Below are 22,236 nucleotides of genomic sequence, written 5' to 3'. Positions count from 1 at the left end.
CCACTGACTGAAGCTCTCTTTCCTCAGCTTCTGCATATTGTGAGGCAGTATCAGACATGGTTCTTAAAGCGTCAGTATGCTCTGCATTTTGTCTCACCCCAGAGCTATCTCGCTTACCTCTAAGTTCAGGTAGTCTGGCTAATACCGCTGACAGTGTATTATCCATGACTGCCGCCATGTCTTGTAAAGTAATCGCTATGGGCGCCCTAGATGTACTTGGCGCCATTTGAGCGTGAGTCCCTTAAGCGGGAGTCAAAGGGTCTGACACGTGGGGAAAGTTAGTCGGCATAACTTCCCCCTCGTCAGATTCCTCTGGTGATAATTTTTTTAAAGACAGAAAATGATCTTTATTGCATAAAATGAAATCAGTACATTTGGTACACATTCTAAGAGGGGGTTCCACCATGGCTTTTAAACATAATAAACAAGGAATTTCTTCTATGTCAGACATGTTTATACAGACTAGCAATAAGACTAGCAAGCTTGGAAAACACTTTAAATCAAGTTAACAAGCAAATATAAAAAACGGTACTGTGCCTTTAAGAGAAACAAATTTTATCAGAATTTGAAAAACAGTGAAAAAATGCAGTAAATCAAACGAAATTTTTACAGTGTGTATAATAGGCTAACAGAGCATTGCACCCACTTGCAAATGGATGATTAACCCCTTAGTTCAAAAAACGGATCAAAAAAACGAAATAGACGTTTTTTAACAGTCACAACCAACTGCCACAGCAAGCTGTGGCCCTACCTTCCCCAATAAACGACTTTGGAAAGCCTTTGGGCCCTTTAGAGATGTCCTATAGCATTCAGAGGGCCTTTGAGGGAAGCTGGATGTCACAGTTTGTAATTTTAACTACACCAACTGTAACTTTTATACTACAACAGTGGAAAGCCTCAGGAAACTGTTTCTAGTCAAACCAGCCATGTGGAAATAAAGTTTTATCACCAAAGCATATATAAAAACGATTAAACATGCCAGCAAACGTTTTTTATTGCAATATCATAAGGGTATTACCCCTGGGAGTAAGCATGATACCAGTCGTTATTAAATCACTGTATTCAGGCTTAACTTACATTAATCCGGTATCAGCAGCATTTTCTAGTGTTTTCCATCTCTAGAAAAAATTATAACTGCACATACCTGATAGCAGAATAAACTGCACGCCATTCTCTCGCTGAAGTTACCTCATCTGTGTAATTCCCTCAGACATATGTGAGAACAGCAATGGATCTTAGTTACAACCTGCTAAGATCATAGAAACCTCAGGCAGATTCTTCTTCTATTTACTGCCTGAGATAAAATAGCACAACTCCGGTACTATTTAAAAATAACAAACTTTTGATTGAAGAAAATAAACTAGCTATATTTAACCACTCTCTCCTACAACGTCCTTGCTTGTTGAGAGTTGCAAGAGAATGACTGGCTATGACAGTTAGGGGAGGAGCTATATTACAGCTCTGCTGTGGGTGTCCTCTTGCAACTTCCTGTTGGGAATGAGAATATCCCACAAGTAATGGATGATCCGTGGACTGGATACACCTTACAAGAGAAAGGGGATAAGCAATGAGAGAGACCCACAATCAGATGGCCTGATAAATGGTAGTGAAAGGAGTGAGACCTTAAGCACTCAAAGTGCCCACTATACCTCGTTAATAAATAACAATATGAGACCCAAGAAACGCTCAGATTAGATCAAAAAAAGGTGCCTAGAACCAGAGTCGAGCTATAATCTGCTCCACAAACAGTCTCATAACACTAGAGACTTTGGAAAATACTCTGGTGGTGCATTGAATCAGACCGGAGCTCAGGCTGCGCTTATAAGGAGCCATTTAGTGTGCACACACAGAAACCTTCACACACAGAGACCATGAGATTAAGAGACTAGCCATGATCAGGAAATTACATGTACCAGCACTCACACTGATTCCAACTAAAAATTACACAAGAAGAAATCCCCCACAGAATTAGGCAACTAGCCTGTATAAGGGGATATAGTCGGAAATAACTTACACCTCAGCTGCTCCAGCAGTCCCAGTCACAAAGCTCCTGCAATAGAAAGCACTGAGTATTAGTCCCCTGTGACTGACAGGATAGGACCATTACATGGGAGAAGAACATCACTGGCATACAGGGGGAGGCTAGGGAACTTCCCTGCTACACCCCTGGTCTGGTAATAATATAGTCTCCTGAAGAGATTAACACATTCAGTGACAACTACCTTAACCCTCTCTTCTATGAACTATCCATTGAGGGTTTCTGTAGAAATAAACTTCTTTGCAGAACACCTCAATCTCTGCCTACCTCCTAGACAAGGCAAAGAACTACTGGGAGGGAAGGGGAAGTATGAGTGATAGTTAAATGCTCTGGTTGAGATGCCTTTGCCTCCTCATGGTGGCCAGGTAATGTAATCCAATATGTATGGTTAGGATTTCGTTGACTCTCACTACCATTAGAAAGAAAACATAATTTATGCTTACCTGATAAATTTATTTCTCTTGTAGTGTGTTCAGTCCACGGGTCATCCATTACTTATGGGATATATTCTCCTTCCCAACAGGAAGTTGCAAGAGGATCACCCAAGCAGAGCTGCTATATAGCTCCTCCCCTCACATGTCATATCCAGTCATTCGACCGAAACAAGACGAGAAAGGAAAAACTATAGGGTGCAGTGGTGACTGGAGTTTTAATTCAAATTTAGAACTGCCTCAAAAAAAGACAGGGCGGGCCGTGGACTGAACACACTACAAGAGAAATAAATTTATCAGGTAAGCATAAATTATGTTTTCTCTTGTTAAGTGTGTTCAGTCCACGGGTCATCCATTACTTATGGGATACCAATACCAAAGCTAAAGTACACGGATGATGGGAGGGACAAGGCAGGAACATTAAACAGAAGGAACCACTGCCTGTAGAACCTTTCTCCCAAAAACAGCCTCCGAAGAAGCAAAAGTGTCAAATTTGTAAAATTTTGAAAAGGTATGAAGTGAAGACCAAGTTGCAGCCTTGCAAATCTGTTCAACAGAGGCCTCATTCTTAAAGGCCCAGGTGGAAGCCACAGCTCTAGTGGACTGAGCTGTAATTCTTTCAGGAGGCTGCTGTCCAGCAGTCTCATAGGCTAAACGTATTATGCTACAAAGCCAAAAAGAGAGAGAGGTGGCCGAAGCCTTTTGACCTCTCCTCTGACCAGAATAAACGACAAACAGAGAAGAAGTTTGCCGAAAATCTTTAGTTGCCTGTAAGTAGAACTTCAGGGCACGGACTACGTCCAGATTATGCAAAAGACGTTCCTTCTTTGAAGAAGGATTAGGACATAATGATGGAACAACAATCTCTTGATTGATATTCCTGTTAGAAACAACCTTAGGTAAAAACCCAGGTTTAGTACGCAGAACTACCTTGTCTGAATGAAAAATCAGATAAGGAGAATCGCAATGTAAGGCAGATAACTCAGAGACTCTTCGAGCCGAGGAAATAGCCATCAAAAACAGAACTTTCCAAGATAAAAGCTTAATATCAATGGAATGAAGGGGTTCAAACGGAACACCCTGAAGAACTTTAAGAACCAAGTTTAAGCTCCACGGAGAAGCAACAGTTTTAAACACAGGCTTAATCCTAGCCAAAGCCTGACAAAAAGCCTGGACGTCTGGATTCTCTACCAGACGTTTGTGTAAAAGAATAGACAGAGCAGAAATCTGTCCCTTTAACGAACTAGCGGATAAACCTTCTTGTAGAAAAGCCAATATCCTAGGAATCCTAACCTTACTCCATGAGTAACTCTTGGATTCACACCAATATAAATATTTACGCCATATCTTATGGTAAATTTTCCTGGTAACAGGTTTCCAAGCCTGTATTAACGTATCAATAACCGACTCCGAAAAACCACGCTTTGATAGAATCAAGAGTTCAATCTCCATGCAGTCAGCCTCAGAGAAATTAGGCTTGGATGGTTGAAAGGACCCTGAATTAGAAGGTCCTGCCTCAGAGGCAGAGACCATGGTGGACAGGACGACATGTCCACTAGGTCTGCATACCAGGTCCTGCGTGGCCACGCAGGCGCTATCAGAATCACCAATGCTCTCTCCTGTTTGATCCTGGCAATCAGTCGAGGTAGCAACGGAAATGGTGGAAACACATAAGCCATGTTGAAAACCCAAGGGGCTGCTAGTGCATCTACCAGCACCGCTCCCAGGTCCCTGGACCTGGATCCGTAACAAGGAAGCTTGGCGTTCTGGCGAGATGCCATGAGATCCAGCTCCGGTTCGCCCCAACGAAGAATCAGTTGAGCAAACACCTCCGGGTGAAGTTCCCACTCCCCCGGATGAAAGGTCTGGCGACTTAGAAAGTCCGCCTCCCAGTTCTCCACGCCTGGGATGTAGATCGCTGACAGGTGACAAGAGTGAGACTCTGCCCAGCGAATTATCTTCGAGACTTCCAACATCGCTAGGGAACTCCTGGTTCCCCCTTGATGATTGATGTAAGCCACAGTCGTGATGTTGTCCGACTGAAATCTGATGAACCTCAGTGTTGCTAACTGAGGCCAAGCTAGAAGAGCATTGAATATTGCTCTTAATTCCAGAATGTTTATTGGGAGGAGTTTCTCCTCCTGAGTCCACGATCCCTGAGCCTTCAGGGAGTTCCAGACTGCACCCCAGCCTAGTAGGCTGGCATCTGTTGTTACAATCGTCCAATCTGGTCTGCGAAAAGTCATTCCTTTGGACAGATGAACCCGCGACAACCACCAGAGAAGAGAATCTCTGGCCTCCTGGTCCAGATTTAGTAAAGGGGACAGATCTGAGTAATCCCCATTCCACTGACTTAGCATGCATAGTTGCAGCGGTCTGAGATGCAGTCGCGCAAATGGCACTATGTCCATTGCCGCGACTATTAAGCCGATTACTTCCATGCACTGAGCTACTGATGGGCTTGGAATGGAATGAAGGACACGGCAAGCATTTAGGATTTTTGATAACCTGGACTCCGTCAGGTAAATCTTCATCTCTACAGAATCTATAAGAGTCCCTAGAAAGGGAACTCTTGTGAGTGGGAACAGAGAACTCTTTTCCATGTTCACTTTCCACCCATGTGACCTCAGAAATGCTAGAACTATCTCTGTATGAGACTTTGCATTTTGAAAACTTGATGCTTGTATCAGAATGTCGTCTAGGTACGGAGCCACCGCTATGCCTCGCGGTCTTAGTACCGCCAGAAGCGAGCCCAGAACCTTTGTAAAAATTCTCGGGGCCGTAGCCAACCCGAAGGGAAGAGCTACAAACTGGTAATGCCTGTCTAGAAAGGCAAACCTTAGGTACCGATAATGATCTTTGTGAATCGGTATGTGAAGGTAGGCATCCTTTAAGTCCACTGTGGTCATATACTGACCCTCTTGGATCATGGGTAGGATGGTTCGAATAGTTTCCATTTTGAACGATGGAACCCTTAGGAATTTGTTTAAGATCTTCAGGTCCAAGATTGGCCTGAAGGTTCCCTCTTTTTTGGGAACCACAAACAGATTTGAGTAAAAACCTTGCCCTTGTTCCGTCCGCGGAACCGGGTGGATTACTCCCATTACTAAGAGGTCTTGTAAACATCGTAGAAATGCCTCTTTCTTTATTAGGATTGTTGATAACCTTGACAGATGAAATCTCCCTTGTGGAGGAGAAGTTTTGAAGTCCAGAAGGTATCCCTGAGATATGATCTCCAACGCCCAGGGATCCTGGACATCTCTTGCCCAGGCCTGGGCGAAGAGAGAAAGTCTGCCCCCCACTAGATCCGTTTCCGGATAGGGGGCCCTTTCTTCATGCTGTCTTAGGGGCAGAAGTAGGTTTTCTGGCCTGCTTGCCCTTGTTCCAGGACTGGTTGCCTTTCCAACCCTGTCTGTAACGAGTAGCAGTCCCTTCCTGTTTTGGAGCGGAGGAAGTTGATGCTGCTCCTGCCTTGAAATTACGAAAGGCACGAAAATTAGACTGTTTGGCCTTTGATTTGGCCCTGTCCTGAGGAAGGGTGTGACCCTTACCTCCAGTAATGTCAGCAATAATTTCTTTCAAGCCGGGCCCGAATAAGGTTTGCCCTTTGAAAGGAATATTAAGCAATTTAGATTTAGAAGTTACATCTGCTGACCAGGATTTAAGCCATAGCGCTCTGCGTGCCTGGATGGCGAATCCGGAGTTCTTAGCCGTTAGTTTGGTTAAATGCACAACGGCATCCGAAACAAATGCATTAGCTAGCTTAAGGGCTTTAAGCTTGTTCATAATCTCATCCAATGGTGCTGTGCGAATAGCCTCTTCCAGAGACTCAAACCAGAATGCCGCTGCAGCAGTGACAGGCGCAATGCATGCAAGGGGCTGTAATATAAAACCTTGTTGAACAAACATTTTCTTAAGGTAACCTTCTAATTTTTTATCCATTGGATCTGAGAAAGCACAACTATCCTCCACCGGGATAGTGGTACGCTTGGCTAAAGTAGAAACTGCTCCCTCCACCTTAGGGACCGTCTGCCATAAGTCTCGTGTGGTGGCGTCTATTGGGAACATTTTTCTAAATATCGGAGGAGGGGAAAAGGGCACACCGGGTCTATCCCACTCCTTGCTAATAATCTCTGTAAGCCTTTTAGGTATAGGAAAAACGTCAGTACACACCGGTACCGCATAGTATTTATCCAGCCTACATAATTTCTCTGGGATTGCAACCGTGTCACAATCATTCAGAGCCGCTAACACCTCCCCTAGCAATACACGGAGGTTAGCTTAAATTTAAAATTTGAAATTTCTGAATCCGGTCTCCCCGGATCAGATCCGTCACCCACAGAATGAAGCTCTCCGTCCTCATGTTCTGCAAATTGTGACGCAGTATCGGACATGGCTCTCGTGTCATCGGCGCGCTCTGTCCTAAACCCAGAGCTATAGCGCTTGCCTCTTAACTCAGGCAAATTAGATAATACTTCTTTCATAACATTAGCCATATCATGCAAAGTGATTTGTAAGGGCCTTGATGTACTTGGCGCCACAATCTCACGCACCTCCTGAGCGGGAGGCGAAGGTACTGACACATGAGGAGAGTTAGGCGGCATAACTTCCTCCTCGTTGTCTGGTGATAATTTCTTTACCGGTAAATACTGACTTTTATTTAAAGTAACATCAATACAATTGGTACACATATTTCTATTGGGCTCCACATTGGCTTTTAAACATAATGAACAAGTAGATTCATCTGTATCAGACATGTTTAAACAGACTAGCAATGAAGGCTAGCAAGCTTGGAAAAAATCTTTCAATAAATTTACAAGCAATAGAAAAAACGCTGCAGCGCTTTTAAAAACACAAAAAACTGTCACAGTTGAAATAACAATGAACTAATTCAGTTATAGCCAACAATTTTAAACAGTAAATGTATGAATTTAGCAGAGGATTGCACCCACTAGCAAAACGGATGATTAACCCCTCAGTACCCAAAAACGGATAATCAATTTAAGATTTAACGCTTTTATCACAGTCAAACACACTGTCACAGGTCTGCTGTGACTGATTACCTCCCTCAAAAATGAATTTTGAAGACCCCTGAGCTCTCTGGAGACGTCCTGGATCAAGGAGGAAGAAGCAGGAAGACTGTGCTAGAATTTTAACTGCGCAACAAGGCGCTAAAAAAGGCCCCTCCCACTCATATTACAACAGTGGGAGACCTGTTACAACGGTTTCTATGCAGAAATATACGTTAGCCATATGGAAAAAAATCATGCCCAAAAAGATTTATCACCAAAATGAATAACATGCCAGTAAACGTTTTAAAAACAACTTTCCAGTGTTATGCAAAGTTATCACTAAGCCTGCTACCAGTCGCTTCTACTGCAGTTAAGGCTCATACATTTATTTCAGTATTAACAGTATTTTCTCAGTCAAATTCTAGTCCCTAGAAAATAACTCAACTGCGCATACATTTATCAGCCTGATACCAGTCGCTACTACTGCATTAAAGGCTGTACTTACATCATATGGGTAACAGCAGTGTTTTCTTAGTCAATTCCATTCCTAGAAAATATTACTGCACATACCTCATTTGCGGGGGACCCCGCATGCTATTCCCTTTTCTGAAGTTACTCCACTCCTCAGAATGTGCGAGAACAGCCAGTGGATCTTAGTTACGTCTGCTAAGATCATAGAAAATGCAGGCAGATTCTTCTTCTAAATACTGCCTGAGAGAAAAAACAGCACACTCCGGTGCCATTTTAAAATAATAAACTTTTGATTGAAGAATAATTAGGTAAAAAACTCCTATCTCCTCTCGCGACCTCCTTCTTTGTTGAGACTTGCAAGAGAATGACTGGATATGACATGTGAGGGGAGGAGCTATATAGCAGCTCTGCTTGGGTGATCCTCTTGCAACTTCCTGTTGGGAAGGAGAATATATCCCATAAGTAATGGATGACCAGTGGACTGAACACACTTAACAAGAGAAATGTATTTTCCAATGAAGATATAAAAAAATGAATTATTGTTTGACATGTTTAAAGCTCATAATGCTTCAGGATTTATTAAATAGACATAAAGGTACAGCAATACAGCAGTTTATTGTTAAACAAAATCTTGTTTGCAACTTGCAAAAGGGTTAAACTTATAATTAAAATTACACTTGTGTGCGCAGGACATTGGTTAGTGTACAAATCAGGAGTTGTATTTTCTGAAAGCTGTCAATCAATAGCAGTATTGTGTTTGGGATTTCTACATGAGCCTGCCTGGTGCTGCATATGTATTTGTAGGTATTAAACATATAGGACTCAATCTTAATCCTTTAGAAAAGCTTAATGTTTTTTTCGATAAATACATTTTCTTTCATGTAATTAGCAAGAGTCCATGAGCAAGTGACGTATGGGATATACATTCCTACCAGGAGGGGCAAAGTTTCCCAAACCTCAAAATGCCTATAAATACACCCCTCACCACACCCACAAATCAGTTTTACAAACTTTGCCTCCTATGGAGGTGGTGAAGTAAGTTTGTGCTAGATTCTACGTTGATATGCGCTCCGCAGCAGGTTGGAGCCCGGTTTTCCTCTCAGCGTGCAGTGAATGTCAGAGGGATGTGAGGAGAGTATTGCCTATTTGAATGCAGTGATCTCCTTCTACGGGGTCTATTTCATAGGTTCTCTGTTATCGGTCGTAGAGATTCATCTCTTACCTCCCTTTTCAGATAGACGATATACTCTTATATATACCATTTCCTCTACTGATTCTCGTTTCAGTACTGGTTTGGCTTTCTACTACATGTAGATGAGTGTCCTGGGGTAAGTAAGTCTTATTTTCTGTGACACTCTAAGCTATGGTTGGGCACTTTTTATATAAAGTTCTAAATATATGTATTCAAACATTTATTTGCCTTGACTCAGGATGTTCAACATTCCTTATTTCAGACAGTCAGTTTCATATTTGGGATAATGCATATGAATAATTCATTTTTTTCTTACCTTAAAAATTTGACTTTCCCTATGGGCTGTTAGGCTCGCGGGGGCTGAAAATGCTTCATTTTATTGCGTCATTCTTGGCGCGGACTTTTTTGGCGCAAAAATTATTTTCTGTTTCCGGCGTCATACGTGTCGCCGGAAGTTGCGTCATTTTTGACGTTCTTTTGCGCCAAAAGTGTCGGCGTTCCGGATGTGGCGTCATTTTTGGCGCCAAAAGCATTTAGGCGCCAAATAATGTGGGCGTCTTTTTTGGCGCGAAAAAATATGGGCGTCACTTTTGTCTCCACATTATTTAAGTCTCATTGATTTTTTGCTTCTGGTTGCTAGAAGCTTATTCACTGGCATTTTTTCCCATTCCTGAAACTGTCATTTAAGGAATTTGATCAATTTTGCTTTATATGTTGTTTTTTCTATTACATATTGCAAGATGTCCCACGTTGAAGCTGAGTCAGAAGATACTTCTGGAATATCCCTGCCTGGGGCTGGAGCTACCAAAGCTAAGTGTATCTACTGTAAACTTATGGTATCTGTTCCTCCAGCTGTTGTTTGTACTGTTTTGTCATGACAAACTGTTTATGCAGATAATATTTCCTTTAAGTACTGTTACATTACCTGTTGCTGTTCTGTCAACATCTAATACTCAGAGTGTTCCTGATAACATAAGAGATTTTGTTTTTAAATCCATTAAGAAGGCTATGTCTGTTATTCCTCCTTCTAGTAAATGTAAAAAGTCTTTTAAAACTTCTCATTTTTCAGATGAATTTTTAAATGAACATCATCATTCTGATTCTGATAATGGTTCTTCTGGTTCAGAGGATTCTGTCTCAGAGGTTGATGCTGATAAATCTTCATATTTATTCATTCTTTACTTAAAGAAGTCCTAATTGCATTAGAAATTGAGAATTCTGGTCCTCTTGATACTAAGTCTAAACGTTTAGATAAGGTTTTTATATCTCCTGTAGTTATTCCAGAAGTTTTTCCTGTCCCTAGTGCTATTTCTGAAGTAATTTCCAGGGAATGGAATAATTTGGGTAATTCATTTACTCCTTCTAAACGTTTTAAGCAATTATATCTTGTGCCATCTGACAGATTAGAGTTTTGGGACAAAATCCCTAAAGTTGATGGGGCTGTCTCTACTCTTGTTAAGCGTACTATTCCTACGGCAGATGGTACTTCCTTAAGGATCCTTTAGATAGGAAAATGTAATCCTTTCTAAGAAAAGCTTACTTGTGTTCAGGTAATCTTCTTAGACCTGCTATATCTTTAGCGGATGTTGCTGCAGCTTCATCTTTTGGTTAGAAGCTTTAGCGCAACAAGTAACAGATCATAATTCTCATAGCATTTTTATTCTTCAACATACTAATAATTTTATTTGTAATGCCATCTTTGATATCATTAGAGTTGATGTCAGGTATATGTCTCTAGCTATTTTAGCTAGAAGAGCTTTATGGCTTAAGACTTGGAATGCTGTTATGTCTTCTAAGTCTACTCTGCTTTCCCTTTCTTTCCAGGGTAATGATCGTTTTCATTCCTTTTGTCACAACAAGGAACAAAAACCTGATCCTTCATCCTCAGGAGCGGTATCAGTTTGGAAACCATCTCCAGTCTGGAATAAATCCAAGCCTTTTAGAAAATCAAAGCCAGCTCCTAAGTCCACATGAAGGTGCGGCCCTCATTCCAGCTCAGCTGGTAGGGGGCAGATTACGTTTTTTCTAAGAAATTTGGATCAATTCCGTTCACAATCTTTGGATTCAGAACATTGTTTCAGAAGGGTACAGAATTGGCTTCAAGATAAGGCCTCCTGCAAAGAGATTTTTTCTTTCCCGTGTCCCAGTAAACCCAGCGAAGGCTCAAGCATTTCTGAAATGTGTTTCAGATCTAGAGTTGACTGGAGTAATTTTGCCAGTTCCAGTTCTGGAACAGGGACTGGGGTTTTATTCAAATCTCTTCATTGTACCAAAGAAGGAAAATTCCTTCAGACCAGTTCTGGATCTAAAAATATTGAATCGTTATGTAAGGATACCAACATTCAAAATGGTAACTGTAAGGACTATCCTGCCTTTTGTTCAACAAGGGCATTATATGTCTACTATAGATTTACAGGATGACTATCTGCATATTCCGATTCATCCAGATCACTATCAGTTTCTGAGATTCTCTTTCCTAGATAAGCATTACCAGTTTGTGGCTCTGCCGTTTGGCCTAGCTACAGCTCCAAGAATTTTTTACGAAGGTTCTCGGTGCCCTTCTGTCTGTAATCAGAGAACAGGGTATTGTGGTATTCCTTATTTGGACGATATCTTGGTACTTGCTCAGTCTTCATATTTAGCAGAATCTCATTCGAATCGACTTGTGTTGTTTCTTCAACATCATGGTTGGAGGATCAATTTACCAAAAAATTCATTGATTCCTCAGACTTAGGTAACCTTTTTAGGTTTTCAGATAGATTCAGTATCCATGACTCTATCTTTGATAGACATAAGACATCTAAAGTTGATATCAGCTTGTCGAAACCTTCAGTTACAATCTTTCCCTTCGGTAGCCTTATGCATGGAAATTCTAGGTCTTATGACTGCGGCATCGGACGCGATCCCCTTTGCTCGTTTTCACATGCGGCCTCTTCAGCTCTGTATGCTGAACCAGTGGTGCAGGGATTACACAAAGATATCTCAATTAATATCTTTAAAACCGATTGTACGACACTCTCTGACGTGGTGGACAGATCACCATCGTTTAGTTCAGGGGGCTTCTTTTGTTCTTCCGACCTGGACTGTAATTTCAACAGATGCAAGTCTTACAGGTTGGGGAGCTGTGTGGGGGTCTCTGACAGCACAAGGGGTTTGGGAATCTCAGGAGGTGAGATTACCGATCAATATTTTGGAACTCCGTGCAATTTTCAGAGCTCTTCAGTCTTGGCCTCTTCTGAAGAGAGAATCGTTCATTTGTTTTCAGACAGACAATGTCACATCTGTGGCATACATCAATCATCAAGGAGGGACTCACAGTCCTCTGGCTATGAAAGAAGTATCTCGAATTCTGGTTTGAGCGGAATCCAGCTCCTGTCTAATCTCTGCGGTTCATATTCCAGGAATAGACAATTGGGAAGCGGATTATCTCAGTCGCCAAACGTTGCATCCGGGCGAATGGTCTCTTCACCCAGAGGTATTTCTTCAGATTGTTCAAATGTGGGAACTTCCAGAAATAGATCTGATGGCTTCTCATCTAAACAAGAAACTTCCCAGGTATCTGTCCAGATCCCGGATCCTCAGGCGGAGTCAGTGGATGCATTATCACTTCCTTGGAAGTATCATCCTGCCTATATCTTTCCGCCTCTAGTTCTTCTTCCAAGAGTAATCTCCAAGATTCTGAAGGAATGCTCGTTTGTTCTGCTGGTAGCTCCAGCATGGCCTCACAGGTTTTGGTATGCGGATCTTGTCCGGATGGCCTCTTGCCAACCGTGGACTCTTCCGTTAAGACCAGACCTTCTGTAGCAAGGTCCTTTTTTCCATCAGGATCTCAAATCCTTAAATTTAAAGGTATGGAGATTGAACGCTTGATTCTTGGTCAAAGAGGTTTCTCTGACTCTGTGATTAATACTATGTTACAGGCTCGTAAATCTGTATCTAGAGAGATATATTATAGAGTCTGGAAGACTTATATTTCTTGGTGTCTTTCTCATCATTTTTCCTGGCATTCTTTTAGAATTCCGAGAATTTTACAGTTTCTTCAGGATGGTTTAGATAAAGGTTTGTCCGCAAGTTCCTTGAAAGGTCAAATCTCTGCTCTTTCTGTTCTTTTTCACAGAAAGATTGCTAATCTTCCTGATATTCATTGTTTTGTACAAGCCTTGGTTCGTATTAAACCTGTCATTAAGTCAATTTCTCCTCCTTGGAGTTTGAATTTGGTTCTGGGGGCTCTTCAAGCTCCTCCGTTTGAACCTATGCATTCATTGGACATTAAATTACTTTCTTGGAAAGTTTTGTTCCTTTTGGCCATCTCTTCTGCCAGAAGAGTCTCTGAATTGTCTGCTCTTTCTTGTGAGTCTCCTTTTCTGATTTTTCATCAGGATAAGGCAGTGTTGCGAACTTCTTTTGAATTTTTACCTAAGGTTGTGAATTCCAACAACATTAGTAGAGAAATTGTAGTTCCTTCATTATGCCCTAATCCTAAGAATTCTAAGGAGAAATCATTGCATTCTTTGGATGTTGTTAGAGCTTTGAAATATTATGTTGAAGCTACTAAGACTTTCCGAAAGACTTCTAGTCAATTTGTCATCTTTTCCGGTTTTAGAAAAGGCCAGAAAGCTTCTGCCATTTCTTTGGCATCTTGGTTGAAATCTTTAATTCATCATGCCTATGTTGAGTCGGGTATAACTCCGCCTCAGAGGATTACAGCTCATTCTACTAGGTCAGTTTCTACTTCCTGGGCGTTTAGGAATGAAGCTTCGGTTGATCAAATTTGCAAAGCAGCAACTTGGTCTTCTTTGCATACTTTTACTAAATTCTACCATTTTGATGTGTTTTCTTCTTCTGAAGCAGTTTTTGGTAGAAAAGTACTTCAGGCAGCTGTTTCAGTTTGAATCTTCTGCTTATGTTTTCATTTAAACTTTATTTTGGGTGTGGATTATTTTCAGCAGGAATTGGCTGTCTTTATTTTATCCCTCCCTCTCTAGTGACTCTTGCGTGGAAAGATCCACATCTTGGGTAGTCATTATCCCATACGTCACTAGCTCATGGACTCTTGCTAATTACATGAAAGAAAACATAATTTATGTAAGAACTTACCTGATAAATTCATTTCTTTCATATTAGCAAGAGTCCATGAGGCCCACCCTTTTTTGTGGTGGTTATGATTTTTTTGTATAAAGCACAATTATTCCAATTCCTTATTTTTTATGCTTTCACACTTTTTTCTTATCACCCCACTTCTTGGCTATTCGTTAAACTGATTTGTGGGTGTGGTGAGGGGTGTATTTATAGGCATTTTGAGGTTTGGGAAACTTTGCCCCTCCTGGTAGGAATGTATATCCCATACGTCACTAGCTCATGGACTCTTGCTAATATGAAAGAAATTAATTTATCAGGTAAGTTCTTACATAAATTATGTTATTTGATGTGCTCTTCTAAAGGATTGGGATTCACCCCATAGTTATAAATGTATGTACTTTTAACCCCTTGTGTTATATGGACGAAGGTACTACGTCACATAGTACTTTGCCCAACATAATGTGCTGACGTAGTACCTATGTTAAACACTGTGGTGCATGCTGCAATCCCTGCTGTAAGGTTAGACAGCGGAGACCTCAGCTAAGGCCATATAGTAAGGGAGAGATGATCATGCTCCCTTACTATATGAAGGCAGATTGCCGATTGTTAAAGGAATAGTCTAATCAAAATTAAACTTTCAAGATTCAGATAGAGCATGCAATTTTAAGCAACTTTCTAATTTACTCCTATAATCAAATTTTCTTTGTTCTCTTGCTATATTTAATTGAATGTAAGCTTTGGAGCTGGCCCATTTTTGGTTCAGCACTTGGGTAGTGCTTGTTGATTGGTGGCTACATTTAGACTCCAATCAGGAAGTGCTACCCAGTTGCTGAACCAAAAATAGGCCAGCTCCTAACCTTACATTCTTGCTTTTTCAAATAAAGATAGCAAGAGAACAACGAAAAATTGCTAATAGGAGTAAATTAGAAAGTTGCTTAAAATTGCATGCTCTCTCTGAATCACGAAAGCAAAAAGGTAGGACCAGCACACCTGCTTTCATCAAATGTCCATAAATAGCATGATAGGTGCAAACATATAGAGCCAAATCCCTTATGCTCAAAGTAAGTATCCAGAACAGAAAATGTTGCTCTCTCAAATGTGAAAGAACTTTTATTAAGTGAACAGCGAGGCTGTTCACTTAATAAAAGTTCTTTCACATTTGAGAGTGCAACATTTTCTGTTCTGAATCATGAAAGTTTAATTTTGACTACACTATTCCTTTAAGAGAGTTACACTGTCTGTGTCTCTCTCTGTAAACGATCCTCTGTTAGTGCCGAATTAGACCGGTGGCAGGGAAGGAGGAATGCGGGTGGCTAGTCCAGCAAAGGAGAGGGAAAGGAAGGTTTCCCTACACTATGGAAACACAATTAGGAAGTGAGAGGGAGGGATGGGGCCCTACACTATGGAACACTATTGGTGAGGGAGGGATGAGGCCCTATACAGAAAAATAAACAAATAAATTAAAATAATTTGTTACTGGCAGACTAGCTGCCAGTAACACACATGGCGGCTAGTAGTGGGAGGGGGCAGGGTTAGCTGTTTTTTTGGGTGGGGTGGGGATGAGTAGTGTGACCAGTAATTAGCCAATCACAAAATGCATATAAGTACAGTATATTCTATGAATTCTTGCACATACTACGTAGGAGCTAGTGCCTCAGAAAGTGTGCGCATAAAATACTGCACATTTTTATAATGGAACTAAATTTGAAAGTTGTTTAAAATTGTGTACTCTATCTGAATTATGAAAGTTCAATTTTGACTTTAGTTCTCTTTAAGCACTGGTGTGTAACTTAAATATAGTACAATCTATTCAAATAAACTTTAAAAGCTATTTATAATTTTTTTTTCTACATCAGATTATATAATAATAATGTTCTGCCACTTATTACATCAGATTACTTCTCTAATATTCATAAAACCTATGGAGCATTAGTAATCAGAATAGTGTATAATTTTATGCTTGTACCTGAACACATGAGGCCAACAGTCCTGATTGTGACTTCCCATTTCTAGGCCAACATTAAGAATTGCATCCATGCAGAGAACGTGCGCAGTGTGCAGGCGATAACCTCCTAGTTTTCCCATCTGTTCCAGTTTTTGCTCCACTTTCTGTTTCACTGCTTACAAATGTGAATACAACAAGTTATAGAAGTTTTGCTGAAACTAACACTGGGTCATGGACATCTTCCTATATGCAATAGTATAGGGGTAAGACAGTTTCACTTCACCGGAAAAAGGTTTGGATTTCTGATTAGTTTGGATTTTGGAATATTTCTATATGTGTTGTGCACTTGCAAAATGAGACAGCTTGGAGAGGGGATGGAACCAAGTCTGAACAACAATATCTTATTTACCTGTCATAATACATCTTATACATACAACCTAAAGGTAGCTTTATATATTTTTTAAAACTTTGTATACATAGTGCCCTCAGTACAGTACTGTAATCAGAAAGGTGTTAGTTGTTGTTTTAAATAAATATAGATTGTCATTTGCATTGTAGTTCATAAAAACCAAACCAAAAAGACGCCGGCAGAGAAGATTATGACTTACTGGTGGGAGAAAATGGTAATTTTTTTTATAATTCAATTTAAAAAAAAATATTAATGAAAAAGGCTAGATTTTGGAATAATTCTGGATTTTGGAATTCTTTATTTGGGGATTTGTACCTGAATTAAAATTTGATAAATTCAATACCCCAATATTTTTTCTTCTAATAGTTCTGCCAGTTTTTCAGTAAACAGCATACATACCAATCCTCCGAATGCAAATATATTTATATATATATATATATATATATATATGAAAAAAGAGAGACGCACTCACTGACGAAGCCCACAGAAGGGCGAAACATACGTCTGGGGTTTGTTGTTTCTCTTGTTCAGAGAAGAATTTCCTAATATTTCGGCGCTGGACTGTCATTGGGCAGGGTCAGACTGATATGCTACAGGATATTTTTTCTCTGTGAAAAGGCATAGTGTTGAAAAAGAACGCGCACCCTAAGTTGCACTGAAAATGAAGTCATGGCAGTTATTCTAACTTTTGTTCTGTCTCAGCTGAGTGTGTCTCTCTATTTTCTTGTTTATATATATATATATATATATATATATATATATATAAACAACGAAGTACAGATGTACATATGTCTTTGGCAATTCCAAAGCTTGACATTAAAGGGACAGTCAACACCAGAGTTTTTGTTGTTTAAAAAGAAAGATAATCCCTTTATTACCCATTCCCCAGTTTTGCATATCCAACACAGTTATAATAATACACGTTTTACCTCTGTAATTATCTTGTATCTAAGCCTCTGCTGACTGCCCTCTTACTTCAGTTCTTTTGACAGACATGCAGTTTAGCCAATCAGTGCTCACTCCTAGGTCACTTTACGTGCATGAGCTCAATGTTATCTATATGAAACATGTGAACTAATGCCCTCTAGTGGTCAAAATGTATTCAGATTAGAGGCAGTCTTCAAGGTCTAAGAAATTAGCATATGAACCTCCTAGGTTTAGCTTTCAACTAACAATACCAAGAGAACAAAGCAAAATTGGTGATAAAAGTAAATTCGGAAGTTGTTTAAAATTGTATGCCCTATTTAAATCATGAAAGTTTTTTTTGGACTTGACTGTCCCTTTAATGCTGGTAATGTTTAATTCCTCACAATTTTTTAATTGTCTCATTACTGTGCAATAACTACCTTGTGTTATTGTATCACTGTGCTCTCCAGTGTCTTTATCGTCCTTCTCCTCTTGAACACAAGATGCAGCTGCCATTTGAGCCAATGCCGATGCACAATTTGCGGCCACTCCTTAAATTAAATCACATAACTAGTAAATACATATACATTTATTCATAAATTCCCTTTACTAGAAAACTTAAGTTGTAGCTTTCAAATTTATTGGTATCCTATAAAGATATCCCAGTCAGAGCAGGGACATTTCCTTAGCAAAATAAACAAAAAAATAAATTCACCTGCTTCTATTTTATAGTTCAAATTATATTAAAAAAGAAAACAAATTAGTGATTGGACAGTCCTCTCAGGTACCAAGATTTTATTGTCGGTCCGCTCATCCCAAAAGACAACTCTAATATAATGAAATATGAAACTTTTTTCACCCAGAAAAAGCTATGTGCTCTATAGTTTGAATTGCTCATTTAAAAAAATAATAATGTTTAGTTCAGTTAAACTGTCTGTTACATCTTCTTTAATAATCAATCATTCACTAGAACTTTCAAAGTTCTAAAAACCTAATTTAAGAAACATATGTTATCATCATTAATCTGATAGCATTTTCTCAGCTCCGGAGATAATGTAGCTAAACACTAACCTCTTTGAAGTACAATTAATTAACATAAAACTGACTATTTTTAGAATGTTTCCTACCTAAGGCACAGCTAAGCCGAGCAGCTTTTCTGAGCCCATCCAGACTCATACAAATGGAATCCCTCTCCTTCTGATTTTGCTCTTTCACTCCTTCTGCACCCAAAATAAATGCAAGTCCTTTGGAGCTTCCTGCCATACGACCAGTAAGTGGTGCAGACAGTGTGTCAATTAAATTCTTCCAGCAGCCAATCAATATATACCGTGCAAAAGCAACACCTAGGAGAGATAAAAATGTTAATTTAGCACAGGCAAATGATTAAGGAAGTGGAGCTTCACCAGTTAAAAATGATTCTCAATTAAGAAAAAACATATAGGCCTAGACTACAAATACAATTATTTGTGCTAGCATTGCTCAAGTGCAATCCAATAGTCCTTCTATTTTTGTAATCATGTTACAAGTCTGAAGTTATATATTTTTTTATTGCTGGATCGATAGTCTAGGGCGTGCTAACATCTGCATTTTGGATAATGTGGGTGCTCTAAATACCTCACAACAGAATTCTGTAGGGGTGCACAATTATGTTGGATATCGCTCTAGCACTAAACAGATGGTGCACAAGTATTATTATTATTATCAGTTATTTGTAGAGCGCCAACAGATTCCGCAGCGCTACTCACAAGTAGCTGAGTTCTTGATGTAGTTGTGTGCTATACTATTGATTATTAATGGTTCACTTCAGGTTTTAAAAATCACTACATTTTACAGTAGTTTATTGGATTGCACTTGAGGGCAACACACTCACTTGTAGTATGAGTGGACTAATATCATTCCCTGTGCTAACAATTAAAAGTACAAAACATTTAAGTGTAATACTAGATTGTGCGTTATTCTTGTGTTATTCTTTACATGAAAGTGCACCCCAACCTTTTCACTCTATGCCACTATCATTGGATTACACTGCTATGACACTCTCCCATTTTCTACACTCTCTCATCTTCATGGGTATTCTCCACTTTCAGATACCGCAATTTATATGCTTGCAACTGCACCGCCAACAAGACCAGTTAATTTACAACCAACATTGTCAAATTACTGCTACACAAATAACAGATGCCCTTGCTTGCATACAGAGTTGCTTTTCTTTAATGAAGACGGGTTAAAAATGAGTAATCTTGAAAATGTACTTCTTGGGGGCCTGGTCAAAGTGCTAATTCAGTGTTCTAAGGCCTGATTCACAAATCTCGGATTTTCAGGAGATCATAATGTATTTACACTCTGAACAGTGGCTACCAAGACCTACTGGCGTTGTAGATTTATTTCATAGTAAGTTTGATACAACTTCGTCTAAATAATCAATTTGATTTCATAATTTAAAAAGGAACATTTATCGAAGTCATAATGATAAGATGTTTGAGCATGTACCTGCCAATGCTGTAGCATCCATGTTCTTCTCAGGAGGAAGTGGAAGTGATGAAGATGCTAAAAGTTGGCCACCAATAGCACTGCTACCCAAACCATCAATGTCTGCAAAATAAATAACAATAGTGAGACACGGATATTTGCTCTGAAATAAGCAAAACAATATGAAATAACTTGGAAATAACTATGTCTTATTTATAAAGGCTAAGTTCATTCATGGTAGAGAACCAAATGGAGAAACATAGTTTTGCAATAAGGAATATGTTAGAATGAGCACACACTTGAATTATACAAAAAAATTTAACTAAATAAAAAGTGTAATATTAAACTTTTTGTAGTGCCTTGCTTGCCTTCCATTATTAAACTGTGCACAGTTGTTTTATCTGCACACTTTGTAAGGAACCAGCTATTACTGAGCATGTGCAAGAGTTCACAGTGTAAATGTATATCAGTCTGTGATTGGCTGATGGCTGTCACATGATGGTCCAGCAAATTGAAGCAAATTTTGAATTTTGTCAGAAAAAAATCTCTTGCTATTGCCTTGTCTTGTTATTATGCACTTTCTGATTAAGCAATTCTGCTTCGAAATATATATAATATATATATATATATATATATATATATATATATACATACATATATAAATAAAGTAACCATTATTAATAAACAGATAAAGGTTTATCAAAACTCTTTGTTGCTCTTAGTGGCTGTCAGGGTGCCAGGAATAAGACTGAGACGAGAAGTGCAAAAATAATCACACCTTTATTAATAGCAAAAAATAATAAAAAGTCCACAAGTCAAATAACAAGCCAGGAATCAAAACCAGAGCTGGAAGTCAGACGAGTCGAGTCAGGAGCCAAAGCGAATAGTCAGACAAGCTGGAATCAGGAACAAGGAGAACAGCAGAGTCAGGAACAAGCCAGGGATCAGGAACCAGGAGGGACGTCAGACAGCCAGGTAATACACAGGAGCTCTCACAAACAGGTCTGAGACAACGCAAGGGCAAAGCATACTGAACAGAGGCCCTTTAAATAATAAGTGATGACATCACAATTCTGAGACTGCAACCTGTCTCACACGGATGATGTACACCAGTCTGGCCATAAAAGGAAGTGCAGGAAATGAGCAGCATCACACAGTATGCACCAGAGTCAACAAGAGAGGTGAGTAAAATGGCTGCCAGCAGCACATGGCAAACAAGGCAGGGAAAAAACCCTGACAGTGGCCAAATTATTTATTTATTAGCTTTATCCTGCTGGTGACTGAATTAAAAACACTATACAATGCTTGTTAGTACAGAAGTAAACACACAGTGAGTAAATTAAATCTCAATGTGCTCACTATGCAATAAAAACCTAAAAAAGGAAAAAAAATATCAAGCTACATTTGTAGCTTCAGACACAATGTGATGATGGCTTGCGTGAGTGAGCCTGAAACCACAACTTTTTAACAACTTTCAAATTTATTTCTATTATCTAATGTGCTTTGTTATCTTGGTATTCTTTGTTGAAAAGCCTACCTAGGTAGGCTCAGCAGCTGGGAGGAGCTAGCTGCTGATTAGTGACTGCATACATATATACCTTTTGTCATTGGCTTACCCTCCCTGCAGTGAATTGCTGCTAATTCTATAAAGGATACCAAAGGAATGAAGCAAAATCGATAATAGAAGTAAATTGGAAAGTTGTTTAAAATCACATGCTGTACTTGAATCATAAAAACATAATTTATGCTTACCTGATAAATTTATTTCTCTTGTAGTGTATCCAGTCCACGGATCATCCATTACTTGTGGGATATTCTCCTTCCCAACAGGAAGTTGCAAGAGGATCACCCACAGCAGAGCTGCTATATAGCTCCTCCCCTCACTGCCATATCCAGTCATTCGACCGAAACAAGACGAGAAAGGAGAAACCATAGGGTGCAGTGGTGACTGTAGTTTAATTAAAATTTAGACCTGCCTTAAAAGGACAGGGCGGGCCGTGGACTGGATACACTACAAGAGAAATAAATTTATCAGGTAAGCATAAATTATGTTTTCTCTTGTTAAGTGTATCCAGTCCACGGAAAGCTAAAGTACACGGATGATGGGAGGGACAAGGCAGGAACTTAAACGGAAGGAACCACTGCCTGTAGAACCTTTCTCCCAAAAACAGCCTCCGAAGAAGCAAAAGTGTCAAATTTGTAAAATTTTGAAAAGGTGTGAAGCGAAGACCAAGTCGCAGCCTTGCAAATCTGTTCAACAGAGGCCTCATTTTTAAAGGCCCAG

The 22,236-nt window shown here is 39.6% G+C and overlaps 1 protein-coding gene across 1 annotated transcript in view; it reads right to left on the bottom strand.

Annotated features, from left to right (window-relative positions):
• Positions 1 to 22,236, bottom strand: part of ARFGEF3 (ARFGEF family member 3) — a 400,722-nt gene that overhangs the window by 135,664 nt on the left and 242,822 nt on the right. Inside the window, exons 16-19 of the mRNA XM_053710627.1 lie at positions 19,974 to 20,075; positions 18,611 to 18,826; positions 17,924 to 18,034; positions 16,190 to 16,340 (exon numbers count right to left, since the gene is read on the bottom strand). Of these exons, the coding sequence (XP_053566602.1) occupies positions 16,190 to 16,340; positions 17,924 to 18,034; positions 18,611 to 18,826; positions 19,974 to 20,075 (580 nt within the window). The remainder of the gene's footprint in view (positions 1 to 16,189; positions 16,341 to 17,923; positions 18,035 to 18,610; positions 18,827 to 19,973; positions 20,076 to 22,236) is intronic.

Source organism: Bombina bombina, chromosome 4 (assembly GCF_027579735.1).
Source record: "Bombina bombina isolate aBomBom1 chromosome 4, aBomBom1.pri, whole genome shotgun sequence".
Lineage (NCBI taxonomy): Eukaryota > Metazoa > Chordata > Amphibia > Anura > Bombinatoridae > Bombina > Bombina bombina.
This window is presented reverse-complemented; position numbering and strand designations above follow the sequence as displayed.